Here is a 19,725-nt window from a genome sequence, read left to right as displayed (position 1 = left end):
ATCTCTTTTTATTTCCCTGTGAATAGCCTCATCTCTTTTTATTTCCCTGTGAATAGCCTCATCCCTTTCATAGCCCCAGCAAGGCAATTGTTTTCCTACAATGACCAAAATCTAGGCCAATTTAAGTACATGTACATGTAGGACTGTACTGTTTTGATTTTGTTTTTTAAAAAGTATTTTCTTTTAAAGTGTTGACCTTAGCTAGTAGCAAAATGAAGCTGACCAAAACTGTGTGTGAAGATCGATTGCTTTTGTTGATCATCAGAGATATTTTACACTGGTATGCCAATTGTGACTGATAAAATTTTCCTGTTGTGGAAAAAAAAAAGAGGCTGCCAGTATTCCTGCAACAACAAATTGTAAAATGTGTTTAAAGTCTTTAAAGTTAACTGTCTCAACCTCAAATCTTGTGAGAAGCCAACTTATTCTATTCATACAGTTGTAGTCCCATATCCCTCCCAACTTTGATCAGTGACTGTCTGCAATAACACAGCGCCAGAAGGAGTGTCGGCATATCACTATTATATTCTTGATAAAACGAGGCAAATGAAAGCAATCCACTTTTTGTTTAATAGATGGAACTTTTATCAGTCACTTTCAGCTTGGACCCGTTTGCGCTTAAGAATCTATATTCATGGCAAAGTGATAGACAGCTTCATTTTTAAAAGAACGTACTGGGCGCTATGATTTAAATGAAAAAAATACCATTTGTGCTTTTATTTATTCTTGTTCAAAACAAATTAATAACTTCTTTTGTTGGGGATGGGATGGGTATATTAAATGAGAAATACACATGTGGCAAAAACAGAGAAGGCATATATATATATAACAGTTTACTTTATTTAGAGAACCATGAATTGGTACATATACATGAAGACTGTTTATATATACATGTCTAATATATAGCATGAATAAAGTATCAACACCATGTACTCACCCGCGAATTTCATCATATACAGTGAATCCACAACACACAATACAATTGATTCCATTGAAAATATCCACACACACAGATTTAAAATATTCAATAATAAACTTAGCACAATCACATAACGAATGATGAAGCACATTTACTTTTCAGCACGTCCCAAGGCGGTAAAATGTAGTTTGTGTTTTAAGCCACTGTTGGTAGCGTTCGTAAGCATAAACTTTTTCCCTGCAAAAGGAAACTTTCACTGCACAATTAACGTGTTCCAGTCATGTTGGAAAATGCAAAAATCCATCAGATTCCATTACTTTAAGTTTGGTACTGACTTCCTTTGAAGAAAAGTTCTTTGTTTTAATTGAAGATTGTATTAGGCTTTCTTTGATGAAGGGTGCATGCATTATTGAAGTTGCCTCTAAAGGACAGCTTTGGATCACCAAACAAATGCCCATTTCTTATTGTGGTGGCAACATCAAATAATTGTATTGCATGATTGAGGCTGATTTTTTTTCCACTTGCTGAATATGTTTTCATAACAATCGGTGCTTCAAAGGTAATCTGTTTCCTTTGAAATTTCAGCAAACTATTTTATCTGGATACATTTTTGAAAAGGAATTGGCCATTGTTTGGTCTATTATAGTTACTTTTCTTCCTTGCCTATTTAATAAAACAATAAGTAAGATTTTTTTTTTTTTGACAATTGTGGATGCTGCCTTCCATGCATGTGTCAGAAATTTAACAATGGGTCAATGGAGACACAGGTGTTCTGAAGGATTTAATTCTGAGTGAAAAGAAGAGGAATTTCACTTACCATCCACATACAAATGTCAGTCTATGTAAATATATTAATAACTAGCAAGCGGCCGAAAATCTGACATAAAGATAGATTATGTGATAATGCCTCAGCCGGCTGATCTCCATTACCAGAAATGTCAACAACTAAAAAGTGGATATCTCACAACATATAATACTCATGCTAGATGTCAAGACGAGTGGATTATGATATAACAATGCACTGTTTAGATGGTTTGTCAATATGGACAAAGAATTTGTTTGTGTAACAATAGATGAATTTCAGTGCATTTTATATCCAGTTTGCAGCTTCCTTTCATGGGGCCTTTGAATTTCTCCACTCCAAACCAATGGCTGTATATACAGGTTTAAACAGCCAACAATGTTGCCAATAAAAAACAAATCACCAGATGGTATATTTTGCCGCCAATAAAGAAAAAATATCCAAGTTTGCAACACTGGCGAAGCCATACGTGATCCCAGAATAAAATTTTTACACATTATTTTTCGTACTTTTAAGAAGAAAAACTACATTTTTGTGTACGAGAAAAATACATATAAAATTTCAGGAGCCATGACATGATCATCTTGTATTATTCATATGCGATATCTTCCCCAAAATTATTCTAAACATTTTACGTTTTTTTCGCACTTTTAATCAAACTATCTTTTTTGTGTATGAGAAAAATACACATATATGAAATTCCGAATTTGTGTAACAACAGAGTATGCTATAGCAGGGTCACACTGTATGTATATATATAGATTATAGATATATATATACACACACACATGGTTCTCTGAATAAAGCAAAATAGTATATAGTCAATATTCACTAAATGTGTAATATGGACCAATTTCAGATGGTAACTGTCCCCATGAAGCATGTAGTTTTGCACCCACTTTTATTAGCCACCCACCTCACCCCCGGGTCTTTAACTGCATTCATAATTTTCTTAAGATGACTTGGTTGGTTATAGCATGGTCTGGTACACAGAATGATGACATTTTATGGATCCCAACCATAATGTTATAGCAGGATTACACTGTATCTGTCATTGTTGGTGAGTGTCAGGCTAAATCACGTTTTCCTAACACAGTCCTACCTTCCAATATCTGAATAGACTTTAAATGTTTCAAAATTAAAGAGTAACTATCTGCATATGAAAATATTCAAACAGCAAAACAATTTTTCATTCAAATTTGTAACAATACTAAGAAAATTTAGTGAACAAATTCAAAAGTTACACAAATAAAAAATTTATATTATAATATCATGAAAAGCATGATAGATAATTTGCATTTAAAGAAAAGTGCAATTTACCTGACTTCCTATAGAGCTGGTCTTGGGGAAAGTCCATTCTATATTGTTGAAACCATATGAAATGGCAACATCTTCTATTATATCACAGGGATGAATCACATGTAATGTTGTTAAGGATGAAATATGAATCCGAGTTTAATTATCTTCCTGAGTATCAGCTGTGGTGGGTTTGTGAAACTCTGTATTTTCATTGGGACACTGCTTCCTGGTTTTAGCATGCCTGGATTGACTCAAACACCCACTTATATTATAATGCAAGTGTTGGTGTGGATCCTGTTTCTTGTTCTAGAAAATAGCCCCAAAAATAGGGATGGAGAGGTAGTGAAATTCTGCTGGGTACTGGACTGGGTCAGCTTTTACCTAATCAGGTTTCTCCACTTGCATTTTGTCCGATTTTCCACCACCCTTCCCTCTCCCCATTTTTATCAACCATAAAACATTTTTGTTTTCTTTTTTAACTGTATTAATGACATTCAGAAAGACAGTGGGGAAGCAAACATGGCAAAATTAAATGTTTATCATAAAAACTGGCCAGACTGGTTATCCATTCCATCCCTACCCAAGACAGTTCCCTAATTGCTGAATGTGAAGAAAACTTTGATCAAAATTGGAAAATGACCTCCCACATCCAAGACGGATGCTCTAACTGCTAGGTCACTGGAGTGGTCTATCATAAATGTGATCTGCCATCTTATATTCAAATGTCAAAGTAACTACCATTAAAGCCACGACCCTAAGTGCTTCATGAAAACCTAATTAAGTACTGTGTTTTGATATGTAATTGTGAAATGTTTGTAACATTTTTGCACCCAATTAAAAGTAGATTGTGCTTGCATTATCATGTTAATTACATCTTTTGTATCAAAGCAAGTAAGAGGAATACAATTAAGAAAGTTACAGGCATGCAAATTCTTACTGTGTAAGAGCTAGCCATCACAGTTGTGTGTCAACTCATTTCAATTGACCAATCAAATACTGTTTATCATATTGTAAGTAACATAATATTTCTAACTTATCAGTGGGTTCATCCTACTCACTTGCAAATATGATTAAGGACAGCAAGGTAACCAAACAAACGGCATACCTGGTCCAAGAAAAAAGTCCTGCTTCACAAACGGTTTAGTATGGAGAAGTGAGAAATAGTCTACCGTGAACATAAAATTCCTAAACTAGCAGTCAGAGATTATAGGACTCACGGTATTAATTCAGTTCCCATAGCAAAACTATGCAAACACCATGATATTAAAAATTGAATAACTTAAAATTTCTGAGTGATCATGATCAAACCTATATTTATCAGTATAGATGAAACCTGGAGGTCAACTTCTCTGTAGAGAAAGGGATATCAGCCACATCATTTTCTGACCTGCATGTGTTTGAAACATGTGCTTTCAATTCTGCACCAAAGAGTCAGGTGCCAATTTTAGTAAGGAGTGTTCCAAATTCAAGATTGTTAAAGGACTGAAATTCCATCAATAAAACAATGTCTCTATTTTCTTCTCACCTACAGCTGGGATATGCTCTCAAAAGATTGTTTTTCCTATTTAAAAATATAACTTACATTATTATAACTTACATTATTATAACTTACATTATTAACCAATCCTGGCCAGCTAAGCCTATATATACTCAAATTATGTTCACCCATTTCTAGGCTGGTTCCCATTCCCATTTTTCCATACAATTAGTACTGTGTCTCCTTCAGCTGCACTTTATCAGTTACAAGTAATATCATCACAACATCAATATTTTATTAACATAACAACAAGTTTCAATATCGTTTCTTGAAACAGAGGTCCTATATTATTTTGAAGAAACAAACAGAAACTAAATTGGTTCTGTTCTGAATCAACAAAAGCACTAGAATGTATCCACATTCACATGCAAAAAGCAGTGACATAATACACAAATGCAAAATGCAGTGACATATTACACATGCAAAAAGCAGACATAATACACATTTTAAATGTTACACATGTAATGTGTATTGAATGCTCTTTGTTTTCAATGATGTTGCAAATAATGATTACCTTGAAAACAAAATTTATACAGAAAAGTAAACATTTTCAAATGAAAAGCTATTTACTGACATTTTATCTTAAAGATTTTATCCAATGAGTTTTTAAAAATTTAACCACCACTGAACACTATTCTCTTTATTTCTAATGTCGATCCCTTTCTTAATGTTTCACACATACCTCAGTAGCTTGGGCATCTTTTTATCATGCAGTTACTGGCTTTGTGTCCCACTGTGTGGGAGTTTCAAGTGGGCATGATAATGCTCCCGGCTAGCATTATGCCGTTATCAACATCTGAAGACACATCAACATCACTGGTCAAGTACTGAAAGTCCTCTATACCAAGATGCTTTTGGTCAGTATTGGTCAAATTTTGTTATGTACTTATTTTTTTGATAAAGATGTTTAAATGTTTTCTATTTTAGTAATGGTCACCATCTTCAGTGGGGGATCAGCACCAATTTGATAACTGTGAAACGACTTCAAGCCAGGATACTTACTGTCAAATTTGGTCAAATCCTGTTAAGTGACCACTTAGATGAAGTTCTAACAATCTATCTTTTTGATTAGTAGCAGCCATGATATTTGATGGCAGATTGGCATTCATACAGACTTAAAATCCCTTATGTAATGATGCTTTTTTTTCAAATATAACCAGATCTTTTGAGCAGTTTCTAAAAAGTCATGTAAGTTTTCATAACTAAGTCAATGTTTATTTCCAACCTAGTTCTGCCTGAAGTTAGTGAAAGCAAATCACTCAAAAACATCACCATTTCCCTGTATTTATATGTTTCACAAACTGCACATACACTATGAGGAAACAAACAACACATTTATGTCTTATAAAGTCTTGATGATCTAAGACAGTGCTGTCCAAACCGCGGGCCGCATGCTTTTAAATAGCCTGCCAGAGCTCGAGCAGCTATATAGTTGTTGCTTTTCAGTTTTCTGCTGCGGCCCTCAGCTTCAAGAAAAACATTTTTCAATGGCCCATGGTGTCAAAAAGGTTGAACAGCACTGACCTAAGGCATCTTCCAGAGCTTACATTAATGGAAACTTCCATTCATTTGTAGCAACCTTGCCTCTCTAAGATGTTGAACTGATCTTACCCCACTAAATATTTTTTTTTTACATCCAACAGTCCTGGCAGTCTATGTACAATGGCAGTATACATGTGCAGGCAATACACTTAAGCAATTTATATATATAAGTAGTCTGTCAGTCAGACCCTATCAGGCAGACAGACTTTATTTTCAGGGTACATAATGCAAATGAACAACAAAAACAAAAGCCACCATCACATTTTTTGTGGTGATTGCAGTATGTATTGGATGGCTATGATTACAGGCAAATAGGTAAGTTTTTTATTACCAAATAAAACGATTAACTACTGCATGCACATAAATAACAATTTCTGAATGTTGGAATAACATGTATTTGCTTTCACTGATAATGCAAGAATTTCAATAATTGTGCTTCTTAAGGCTTGTGTGACTAGGTAACAGGTTCAACCATATCAAAACCCAGTGGGAATTCCTTTCTTTAGACAATGGCCCAAGGTCTTCAGTCAACATAATCAATAATGACTAGAAGTCAGAGATTTCTGGCCTATGCCCTGCCTTTCACAACACTGAAATATCTCATAAATTGAAGAACAGTAACCTCTGAGTGTGGTTGGGGATAACTTTACAAAAGGTAGTAGGAGGAAGTTTTGACTGAAGAACATCATGTGAAAAGATAATCCTGTATGAACAGATTTTTTCCATCAGAAGAGCCAGTCTGCCAAGATAACACTTTTGAAAATAAAAAAATAAGAAAAGGCAGAGATCTGAGAACTTTGTTTCCCTGTGCCTTCAGAAGTAAATGACAAAGCTTGAGGTATCAGAAAGATTTAGAACACCTTTTCCAGTTGGTATCTCTTGTCTGAGTGAAAGGCACTGGGTGTGCTGTGTGTAGACTGCTACGGAAGGGTCTAAACACTGCAGACTATTGCCAATTCATACTGCATCCTTGCAAGTTATGTCAGTTCAGTATATCTCATGATTTCTGGCAGCTGGTACTGAAATGGAATGCTCACAATAAGCAATGACAGTTCCTCCGATTAGCCAAGATGCAGCCAGCTTCAATCATTTGGTCCAGTTGTCAAAGCTCTGGTTATGGATGATGTACAAGGATTATCAACAGGGGTCTCATATGTGTGTGGCAAAAGGCAAAACTATCTGAAGCTATGTTGGTTAGGAACCTAAGCTAAGAGGACAGAAGACACATCAAAGCACAACTCTGAGTGCTGCAAACTATACTGAGAAATCTTGTGAACTGCATGTCCTAAATAGTGAATGAATGGGAGACAATATAAATGGATCCCTTTTCATTTAAGATGAACCTCAAGCCAAAACAAGAAAGAACAACAGATTAAATTCTTTGTACAAAATGCTGCTCTCTTTATGTATTTTGAAGATGTTGTACAGATGGTTCAATGTCCAGGATGAAGATACGGTCCTAGAGGCCTTGGGAATTACCATGAGGACCCGTTAATAAGAGTATGATCTTGGAGATCTAAAATAACCAAAGTTAATCTCAGATGACTGACATAAGAATCTGTATCCTTAGCCTTGGTTAGAAGCTGATGTCTCCTGTGGGTACAGTCTAAGTGCATTTGTGTTGTAGATGATCTCTACCACCCTTAACTGGAGGTAAGCATCTATGGTTAGTTGCTGAACTGTTCCTCCCACCAAGAAGGGTAGTGGGGGGAGGTAATGGGTCAAAATTGGTCAATTTCTACCTGTGTTTTGCTGTTTCTTGCTACAGTTAACTGCATCTTTACAGAAGAGTAGGGTTTGAAGAGCTTGTTTTATGTTGATATTATGTAAGAGACTGATACCAAAATCTTTATATTGTGGTGGCCTCAACAGTGGGAGCTAGACTATGCTCAGTTTGCTGAAAGAACCATTTAGACCAGACTAAGCACTGAGTCAATAGCTACAGCACTGAACTAGTTGCATGAGGAGGAAAAAGTTTCAGCCCAAGTATGCAAGTGATCACTTCAACATTCCCTGACTTGCAATGTCTCTGTCAACAGCTCGGACTTTGGGGTGGAAGACCAGCATGAGTCTTTTGAAAAGGCTAAACTGAAGACAGAAGGGAGGCATATGTATGAGTGTAAATTTTTTTTATGCTTAGGTCCTGAAAATGCAAAAATGTCAGTGACTAGACCAGACTGTGGTAATTGTATGAAATAAGGCTAGTCATTACTGGTTAAAGGTTGATGGATTTAGAAATTCTCTAAGTTTTCATTGAAGACGAAGGTGGAGGACAACATAACCTTTTGCCCAGAAATCCACTGGATTTTCCTTAACCTTAGTGAAGACTATTAACAAAATGTGGTCACTGTAGTTGGTGAACAACGTGAGTAATTGTGCAGAAACAAAATTGGTAACAGACAGACGTGCATATGAACAATATCGTAAAACAATACACTCAACCTCACAGCAGATATATAAAAAATCAATACAAATTTAATGATGACACTATTATGAAGTTAAAAACAACTTTAAGTAAATGGTTGGTGTTTAGCAGCACATTAGCATGTAATAGATGGTTATGTGCCAGTGCAAAAGGAGTGACAGCACAAAGATACACAGCATTACAATTCAGCCATGCTGGTCTTTGCATTACCTGAATTACAACTTATTGTTTATCAAAAGTTGAAAAACTGGACCAATGGGCTCCCAGTTTTACTAAGAATATTAAATTCTCAGGTTCCACTACATTATGAAAGTTTCATCCCTGCCTTTAGTGACACACTGACGCATATATGGAATTGAATGTCTTACAAAATAATGCAATTCTTATAAATTATGTCATAATCAAAGGATATCAGCTCTGATTGGGGGAACTTCAACCTCCAGAGATTTTCCCTCAGCCATCAACTTGGACTCCAAACACATCCGTGTCAGAAGGGTGGCCATCTTCTCTGCACTGATTCTAATATAATGGAAAAAGATAATTATTGTAATATCTAGGAAAAAATGCACATTTTCCATTCTCTCTGCACATTGCTGAACATGACCAGCAGGAAGATGAGTATGTCCCCTGCTCTTTGAAACAAGAATGATTATTTATTTGTGTACGACTATAAGGCAACTGGACACAATTAAATATGGACCAGTTTTAAAATCTTAATCTTTCGTCATGTAACAAACTGATAATTTTTGGTTAATGAATGGATCTGAATTAAGGTTCAATAAATAAATGCAATATAGGCCTAGGAAATGAAAGTTTCAACTCATTAGAAAAATGATGTAAAATGTAAACAAGGTATGTTTATCTAGGAGTTCAAACACAGATCTCGAGTTCTGACTTTTGCTCAGAAGAAATCATGAGGAAGAATAGTTAATAGTTTTTGAACAAGCACATTAGTTTCCTACATAAGGCTGTCTGTAAGTCCATGATGAACATGAAGAGCCATTAAAAATTGGTCAAGAACTAACAGTTCAATCAGCCTGTAAGTATTGTGGACCTCATAACAATACTGCATATACTTGCTTTTGAGTCCAACAGCACAATGCACAGTGCAGTAAAAACTTGAGAAGATAAACTCTTCCAAAACATGTAAAACAGGAAGTACAAGATCAGTATAAAAGATAAAAATGTTAAACTTCTGTCAAATGTATATAAAATAAAAGATGAATTGAGAAAAAAAGCACAGAATAATTACAATATAGGGTCATACTTCATAATATAAACTGTATTTTCTAAAGAAGATCGAGATTCTCCTGGGTGGTAGAACAACATAAAATGCCTTAATTGAGTTCACATTTTAAAAACATCTGTCACACTGGATAGAAGCAGACACACTCAACAAGGAAGTATTCCACTGTCTGTTAACACTGTATACACCCCACCAAGCTATATCTTTTAAGAAGTATCCATTAGTCAGGTCTGTGTGTCCAATACATGATTAGAACAACACCAACTCATCTCTACAATGTGTTGTACATGAAGGACGCCAATGACGCTCAAAGTGTTTTTTAAGACAAAATCATTGCTTGACTTCAACATTTATGGTCTGTAGCAACCACCTATCTACAAAAAAGCCCATGAAAAATAATGAATTAGCAGCAATTCTGGATCCGATGTGTTGAACATATAAATTTTAACTCAAACTACTGGATTTTCTGGTATGTCACCTGGACCATGACGATTAATATAAGAATATACAATTACTGCTGACGGAAGGTCAAGAATCCCCGACTTCAAACGGGCCACAGACAGCTCTGCTTCATCTATAAATATACATGGCACTACAACATACAGCATGTACTCCTGTATATGCCGAACAATTTAGGAAAAATGAAAGGCCTGGAAGAAGGGGGGGGGGCACAATATCTGCACGCCAATGTCTAAACTTGAGTTTTTTAGGTCTTTTTGTTGACTACTGTAATGGCTGTAAATCTTGGGACACAAAAAAGTAGTTTTCTCCGTGCCATAAAACATAGGCATGTAAAAAAAATAACTTCGGTGATCCGACAATTATTAAACTGTTATAATGTAGTATGATTGATTCGTTATTATTTTGCAAATGCATATTTTCTGATTTCTCCAACATGAGAAAGGCAAATACAGAATTAATAATTCACGGGCCAGTTGAGTTTACCCAGGAGACCAGGCTGAACTATAATGTACAGTACTTACACAGAGCAAAATGTGCATAGCTTCACTTAAATCCTTGATTATTCCAAACATGTCAGATGCAGATTTTGCTTTATTCATTGTTTTGTCCAAATTGTATTCTTCCAGATAACATTTAAGCTAGTCCTAAATGAGACGCGAGTTACTGAGGGACCTCCAAAAATTGGAAAAAAATTGCTTTGACATCGTTAAACAGTGGATGGGGGACCGGGAAGCGGCATTAGGGAACTGGGCTGTTTATTGACTGAATCATCATTTTACATCCACGTCGATAACACTTATAATGTTCTCTTTCTAATGAAGTGTTCGTTATTCTGTTTAAATAACATTTATTTTCAAGATATCCAACATATGAAAGATTGTTCCAACCGGTTTCAACAACCATCATGCCCAAAAAATCTGTGTATTATGTCACTGCTTTTTGTTTTCTTGATGAGTCTGGTTCCTGTAGTCGTGTTATCCTGCTAAATCGGAAGTCCCAAGAGCTGGGTACTAGACTAACTGTTGATACACCGCCAAACAAGATTCCTTCTTTTTTTCAAAAACACGCGACATATATTTCGTGTGACAATCGTCTGCGTCAAAACTAAATTTTTGTATTGTTCAATTAGTACAATACTGACATCGTGATTTCATTGGAAGTAATAATAAAACTTCTTATCATCTTTAAGGATATCTCTAAGTGCCAGTTCAAGAATTCTGTGAAACTTGCTTGCCCACAATGGTCCGTACCTGTGAAATCAAGCTCTTTATTTTACGAAGTATTCATTTCACTTGGCTGTCTTGTTATCTTTGATCACAGTAATGAAAGAGTCTGTTAATTTAGGGCAGTTTCTGTAATATACATAATAACATTTATAAGTGTTCGATTGATCAAATGAAGTGAGTTCACCCGACATACTACCGGGGCCGCTAGATTTTAAGTTTGTTGAATTTTCATTTCTTTTAAATTTTCTTTTATCCCACCTCCTTTGATTCAAAACACATAATTAGCGTGATAATACAAAGGAGGCCAGCTTTTAATTCAGTGCAACAATACAATAAATACTTCCAGATGTCAGTTATCAAAACAAGGTCGGCACCTAATTAGATTCTCAGAGAAATGCTGTTACGGTAGATTGACACATTTCACATTTAATTTTAAGAGGACATATTGTATTTATGATGATTACACTTAAAAGGAACTAAAAGATAGAACTAGAACACAAATTTCAATAATAATGCACGCCAACCGAGATAAGTATACATGTAATTTTTTTAAATATTAGTTTGCCTAAATAAAAACATTTAGAACTTACCTCTTGCATCTTGAGATGTCTCAGAGTTGTGGGTCAGCTTATATGCAGGTCATGCACTTTATAGTGTTTATAACTGTTCAGTTTTGGGGTCGGCTTATATCAGAACGGGTTTATACGTGAGTATATATGGTAAGACTGTGAAGATAATTTAGGAGTACAAAGGAAAGTATATTGAGTTTACCTGGGGAAAGAAAACTATAAACTTAATAGGTGCAGTTATAGAAACATCATTTTCAGTAAATGCAAGGGTAAATTATCACCATCTAAGTTGTAGAAACACTATTTTAGGTATATGCAAGGATAAATTATTACCAATCTAAGATTAGTAGTTTCAACCGGATCATTGCTAATCTAAACCTTAAATAAGACATCGTACAAACACCTAAGCTGTCTAGGATACAATTCTGAATTTGTCTCCAACCGATATCAAAACATCACAAGTTTTTGAGAATTATGTTTTTCTATTTTTAGATACTGGCCATATTTGATAGCATATTGGTATAACATCTTCAATTACAAAAGGCCCTTTACGCCTAGATGATTTCTAAATTTGGTCAAATCCTAATTAGTGGTTTTTGAGAAAAGGTCATTTTCAGGTCTGACTATTTTTCAAAGACAAATCTGATGCTGGATAGGCATCATTTGAAAATATTAAAGGTTTCATACAATGATGGAGGACAGATGCTGGGCCATACAATTAGCTCATCCAATCTCACAACATGTTGAGCCAAAAAAACATCTAAACTTTTTCATATCTTTCAAAGAACCATGTGCCAATAGTTGGAAATTTTAGTACCAAAATACAGTAAAATGAGTACTATATATACTCCATTTATTTACAGGGATTCGTTACAAAAAAAGAAAATTAGGAGAATCCGTCAATGAATCAAGGGATAGGAGGTCTAACCTGTGTTATATTGTAACAGGTTAGACCGCCCATCCCTTGATTCACTGAGGGATACTCCTAATTTTCTGTGCATTTATCCAGGCCTTTTACTCATCCAGACCAAGAAAATGTGTTCTCGACTTAATTATATCTCTCAAGGGGTCTGGTTGACTGATGACTGACTGTAGAATAAATAGATTAGGTTTTTCTGATCCAAAAGAAATCTATCTCTTCCAAATTTAACCTTCCCCAACCGTTTCCTTACTTACTTGATGCCAACTTTATCATTGATGTCCTTCACATCTACAACCTCTTTTCTGTAGGGAAGCTCCTGTGAAAAAGCAACTTGTTTTAGCAAATTATGTTTCTCCAATAACACTTAACTGATCATATAACATAAGGGTAGCTTTCTTTGCTACCTCTGAATCCAGTCTTCCCAAAAGACAGAAGAACATCTTTCTGTCAATATGTGATAGAGACAAAGGGAAGAAACTCTTACAGGTTAACTCTCCTATTTACCCACTAGATGGCTGCCAGCTAGAACCAGTTTTTAAACTTGAGTAACACTTAAAATGATACTTGCATTGTGGGAAAGGGTGGGAGGGATTATTTGTAATGTGATCATGTAGGTATTGTTGTAGAAACAATTTACTAAACAATTTGCTTGCTCCAGCAAATATGTTACCTGATCACAGTACATTAGGTGACTAGGCATGAGGAGAAAATGCTGAGCACCAGAGCTACACTGGTGTCACACAGTTTAGCACAATGGGATACCTTAGTTGTAAACATAAAAGGAGATCCCTATGAGATTCTGGCTTGATTATGATCCCATCTTTCAAGTTCTTCAAAACAAACCCAGCGTAAGTGACCAATGCCATCTGGTTATGAGATTGTGCTGACGTAAAAAGTGGGTGGATATTGTCTGTGCAGTAACTACCACTGGCCCGAGGAAGTTAAGTTCTCTCCACTATGAGGTCATGACCCATACATAATAGCTGGTAAAGTGGTCTGGGCATGGCATTCAGCCAACTCCACTAGGTCTCAAATGGAGACATTACATTTGAATGCCAGGCTGATGGAAACTGCACAAATTTTGTGAGCAAAGATTTTAATGAGGTGTACCAGTTCTTCAGAGGTCAGTGTATGCCAATTGTATTACTTCCTTTAACCAAGCAGTTAGCACTTTGGTGTTATGTCTTGCTTCAAACTTAAGAGGCAGAAAGAATATGATCTGGCGATTGCTCCAATGTTCTCCATATGCCTCAGATATCTGCTGACTGCCTAGTGATGGCAAGCTGATTTTGGCAATGAAACCAGGACACGTCAACAGGACAAGTGATCTATCAGGACTGCACAGCATGCAATTCAGATCCATAGAAAGGACATGTGATTCACTGAGTCTTCATGCTCTGGCAAGCACTCTTAGAAAGCATGTCTTATATGGTAGCTGATTAATGGATGTGGATGACAGGAGCTCAAACTTGGACGAGTTAAAACATGTCAACACCCAGGAGAGATAGATCAAAGTTGGATATTAAGTCATTAACATCCTTTCTGTGTCCAATAATGCCTCATCCATAATGTCAGAATATGTCCCAGATCATGGATCAGTACTGATTTATTGTGATTGGATTCTTCTGTATTGATTATTAACACTTTTCTAGAAGCTTATTTTCTCTTTCGTCTTAAACATGCATTGCTTTCTGGACATCATTCTTAAAAATTATATCAACAGTTTGATCAGGCGAATGCTTTACATGAACAAACAGGTGTATTCTAAAGTGTCTGGGGTGCTGTTGTAAAGTTAGTCCGGTTCCCTGACTAATTTCACTAATTCTAAGATGAAACGCGGACCCAAATAAAACACGGATGAACCAATTATCCGGATTTTTCAGCAATGATCAATTTTCCATAGTTTTGGCTAGTATGTCATAAGTATGTATGTTACAGGTAATTTTCGTAAGACTTATGACAAAATTGTAAGAGTTATTTTCTGTCAGTCCAGGAGGACTGGATTCAGATGTAGCAAAGAAAGTGATCCTAATGCATAATGACCAGTTAATGTATTTGCTGGAAAATTAAAGATGGCCTTTATTCATTAAATCTGACATGAAAGTGACATAACAGAAACAGAACAGTAAATGGCCATAAAAAAAACTCCTCACTTATAAAATAATCCAAGGACTTCGACACTTAACTGACATGCTTTTAAATGCTGACAAAGTTATGGATTTCATTAGATTAAATGAAATTAAGTATCATAATTTAAGTATATCCAACATTTTTTTCCTCTTATTATACTATGATTAAAAAATGAAAATGTATTAAAACGACAAAATGCACCTCTAACTGTTTAATGAATATTGAATAAAAAATTTTAAATAAGTTTTAATTTGATTCAAAATAAGAATAAATGTCCTAGAATCTCAATGAAATATGTCCAGCGATCAACATTTTAACAAATTTGTATTTACTCAGAGTGCTTTATGTCTACTTTTGACCGTATTTTCATTTCAACTTTCCACAAATGCAAGTGATTCAGTGGTCTTATTTTACACATACCATCTTTATCCATAGATGTATAGTAGCATGGCAAAGTTCTACACAACGCATGTTTATTCCAATCTATCAATAATGCATTTGTTATAGCTGTAAGACATCAAATCCAAATGTGTAAGCAAAGACAATACTGTTGATCACATATAGCCTGCTAGTTTACAGTTGTAATGAGCTCTAAACAAGAAACAGGCTTTAATCAAATATCACATGCCTCACTCATCAGCCAATATAAACACTAATTATTATGCAGAAAATCATTCTTTTCTAAGATATAAAAGTAGAAGTACTACAATGAGTTGATAAAAAGCAGAAATTAATTGTTTTTCTTTTTTTAAATCACTGTTCCTAAAATCTGTTTCAGATGCTATTATTATTGTTCTACTCTAGAAGTAAAAAAACAACCTTCAAGTGACATTCAGCATGAGGCCTATTCGAAGTTTACGCATCAGTAAATTATCTTGATTAACCACTACAGCTGGGGTTTCACATGTAGTTTGCTTGTCTAATCCCTACACTCATTCAAAGCCTGTAAATAGACAATACCTTGTGTGTGCTGTGACTAATGCGAAGTATGGTATCATCAAGAGTGTATGGGTATGCCAGATGCCATGTTCAAAACCCTCCACAATGTAAGCTGGGAATGTATTCACCAAACTTCTCCACTGGAATATTTGACACTTTTGTCTTCAATACCAGTAACAGTTGCCATTGCCTTAGCAACAGTACCCAAGCAGACAGTGAGATAAACTTGAACAAGCCAACTGCTACTTCATCTCCACACAAACAGAGAAACACCGCTACAACACATGGTCCCACTGGAATTAGAAGTGACTTGCCCATGAGAATCCTACTGTCAATCTATAACGGGCCTGGAAAGAAGGGACTACTAAGCAATATGATCTCTTCTAACAAAGTCACCACTGTTATTGGTACAGAATCATGGTTAGACAGCAACATAAATTCATCTGAAGTATTCCCAGCAAATTTCAGGTCCTACCACAATGGTCGTCCATAGGGATCCCATTCGGGGTGTGTGTGATGTGATTTGGATTTTTAACGTAGCTTTAACGATATTTTAGTCATATCGCTAAGATGTCGGCAATGTAGCAGTTTATAATGATGTCCAGCACTTCATGCTGAATGCTAAGTAAGGCAGCTGTTAGTACCATTTTTATAAGTTTTCGGTATGACCTGGCAGGGGATCGATCCCAAGACCGCCTGCATCCAAGGCCAATGCTCTAACCACTAGGTCACCAGAGGTGGGGTGGTGGTGTATTTTTCCTCATTATTATATGACCAGTATTCCAGCTGTGAGCCAGAAGAATTGATGGCAGATAATAACTTTGAGTTAGTTTGGGCCAAAATCAAGGTTAAAGCGGCACCAGACCTATACATACTGTGTTTCCCTTTACCCTCATTTGCGCTTCATAGACACGAATTTTTTTACTTTGACCCCCAGTTTTGATATCAAAGTTAGTTTTTAACTCAGTCTGACCCCCAGTTTTGAATCCAAGGTGATTTTTTACTCTCAGTCTTGCACCCCTAGGGGATAAACTGACACAGGAGCCTTCTATCAACCTCTATCCTTAACTGAACCAAACTACCTACACCAGCTTCACTTGTGCCTTATAAGAATCCCATGAGGTGTGCACATATGGCGAGGAGGAAACTTCACCCTGGCAGATATTGACTGGGAGAATGAGGGTATACTACCACAAGCCAAAAACGATGTCCAATGCCAACTGCTACTAAATATCATAAAGGACGCATTCCTGGATCAGGCTGTATATGCAGCAACACAGGTAATGGAATTTACTTCAAATCTGCTTGACCTGTTCTTCACAAACAAAAAAACACTAATCAGCAAGTGTGATGTCATACCAGGAATTGCTGACCATGGAGCAGTCTAAATAAAGTCCAGTTAACGACAAATGAAAGTGAAGAAAGCAGCTCGTAAAGTCTTCCAATACAGGAATGCAGACTAGGTCCAAATACATGAATAGTTCATCACAAGAATCATTCATACATGAAACAGATAACATTTCTGCAAATGACACATGGGAAATGTTCAAGAATATCAAACGGTTAATGGATAAATTTATACCATCTAAGATCTTATCTGGAAACAAAACAAACAAGCCTTGGATAGACAAACCCATCAGAGCCCAACACAGAAGTCGGAACAAATTGTTTGCAAGACTGAAAACAAACAGGAAAACAAAAGATCGGAAACTATACAAAGAAGCAAAATCAGATCACAATGCTTAGAATGGCAGGCCTACTGGAGATATATCTACAAACTTAATAGAAGTTGGAAATCCAAATCAAGAACAACAACCAAACAAGCTGAAGAGATTTTGGAATGACATTAAAAGTAGAGACAACTCAAGGAACACGGGAAACTACATTCAGAGTCATCCGACAAGGCTAACATACTGAATTATCAATACCAGTCTTCACACAAGAGGATAAGAGTGATCCACCAACCCTACATGGAGATCATTACTACCCACCAATACCTGGCATCCAAGTTATTGAAGAAAGTGTATACAGCTTGTTGCAGAAAATTAACCCACAGAAGGCCACTGGACCAGAGATGATTCCAGCAAGGATCCTGAAAGACCTAGATGGAGAGCGTGCACCACACTTAAGCAATATTTACCAAAAGTGTCTCTTAAAAAGTTATGTCCCTGATTTGTTGAAAACAGCAAATATTACGGCTATCTTCAAAAATGGAGAAAGATTCAAGGCCAGCAATTATAGACCTTTCTCCCTTAAATATATCTGCTGCAAAATGCTTGAATGCATCATAGTCAGCAAAATGATGCAACATCTAGATCACTTTAACATCCTAATTGGCTGCCAGCATGGTTTCCTGACAGATGAAGCTGTTAAATACAACTCAAAACCCTAGTGGATGAGGTCGCCAAATCCTTAGACAGAGGGAAGCAGTATGACCTTGCTTTCCTTGACTTCAGTAAGGCTTTTGATCATGTCCCCAATGAAAGACTCCTCTGTAAGTTGGACCACTATGGCATCAGAGGTAACACCCAGAAATGGATCTGAGATTTCTTGACAGATCACAGAGAGTTATAGTAGATGGAGCAACATCAGACCCAGCACCAGTGGTTAGTGGGGTACATAAAAGGAGTGTTTTGGGTCCTATCCTTTTCCTGGTGTTCATCAATGATCCATCTGAGAGTGTCAAATCCAAAACAAAGGTTTTCACAGATGACTGTCCCGGGAAATAAATGCCTCCAAGGCCTGTGGAATCCTTCTTAAGACCTGAACCAACTGGCCCTCTGGGAAAGAACTTGGGGGAATGTCGTTCCAACCAGCCAAGTCATAGCAAAGAGTTACAAAAATGGTACAAACAGCTGCCTTGCTTGGTGCTCAGCATTAAGAGGTTAGTATTAGGACTGGTTGGCCTGGTGTCAGGATAATGTGACTGGGTGGGACATCATACTACATGTCTGCAGCATGATGCCCCAGTGCTAGACATCACTATATACTGCCACAATGCAGACCTCATAGTAATGACTGATTTTTGTTTTAAAGCTACATTAAAAATCCGATTCACACAGACAGGAAGAAATCACAAATTTTGGCCAAATATACTCTTAAGAGGCACAAGCTAGACAATGAGTAGACAACAACTTATCTCGGGGTGGAATTATTCAAAGACCTCTCTTGGAAAAGGCACAAAGACAAGATATTGAAGAAAGGGAATAGCATCCTTGGTTTCATCCACCACAACCTCCAAATGAACAATGAAGAAGTAAAAAGTGCAGCATATTTCACTCTGGTCTCACCAGACCTTGAGTAATGCTCAACTGTGTGGAACCAACAGAATAAAGATTTAATAAATAAGATAGAGATGGTTCAGAGGAGTTGTTGTTGTTGTTGTTGTTGTAGGGTTTAACACCATTTTTCAGCACACGATAGGCTATACATGACGGCCAGTATTAATGGTGGAGGAAGAACCCAGGAAATGCCAGGAAAGAACCACCAACCCTCGAGAAGCTACTGGCAAGCTTTCTCACATACCCAAATTGGCCGAATCCGAGATGTGAACCCATGCAGACAGAGGTGAGATGGCAGTGATCCATAATAGAGAGCGCTTTAGACCACTCGGCCACTCGGGGGACCCCGGTTCAGAAGAGAGCCGCTAGATTCACCACAAATAGATATCATTACACTGGCAATGTCAGTGCAATTTTGAACCATCT

The 19,725-nt window shown here is 36.5% G+C and overlaps 1 protein-coding gene across 1 annotated transcript in view; it reads right to left on the bottom strand.

Annotated features, from left to right (window-relative positions):
- LOC149799488 (phenylalanine--tRNA ligase beta subunit-like) overlaps window positions 1–19,725 on the bottom strand; it is a 103,290-nt gene that overhangs the window by 22,391 nt on the left and 61,174 nt on the right. The window contains exons 12-14 of the mRNA XM_089958865.1: window positions 13,204–13,265; window positions 8,937–9,043; window positions 3,042–3,142 (exon numbers count right to left, since the gene is read on the bottom strand). Of these exons, the coding sequence (XP_089814991.1) occupies window positions 3,042–3,142; window positions 8,937–9,043; window positions 13,204–13,265 (270 nt within the window). The remainder of the gene's footprint in view (window positions 1–3,041; window positions 3,143–8,936; window positions 9,044–13,203; window positions 13,266–19,725) is intronic.

This window comes from Sinohyriopsis cumingii, chromosome 5 (assembly GCF_028554795.1).
Source record: "Sinohyriopsis cumingii isolate HCF-2022 chromosome 5, ASM2855479v2, whole genome shotgun sequence".
NCBI lineage: Eukaryota > Metazoa > Mollusca > Bivalvia > Unionida > Unionidae > Sinohyriopsis > Sinohyriopsis cumingii.
The sequence above is the reverse complement of the archived record's forward strand: the minus strand, read 5'-3'. Positions and strand labels throughout refer to the sequence as shown.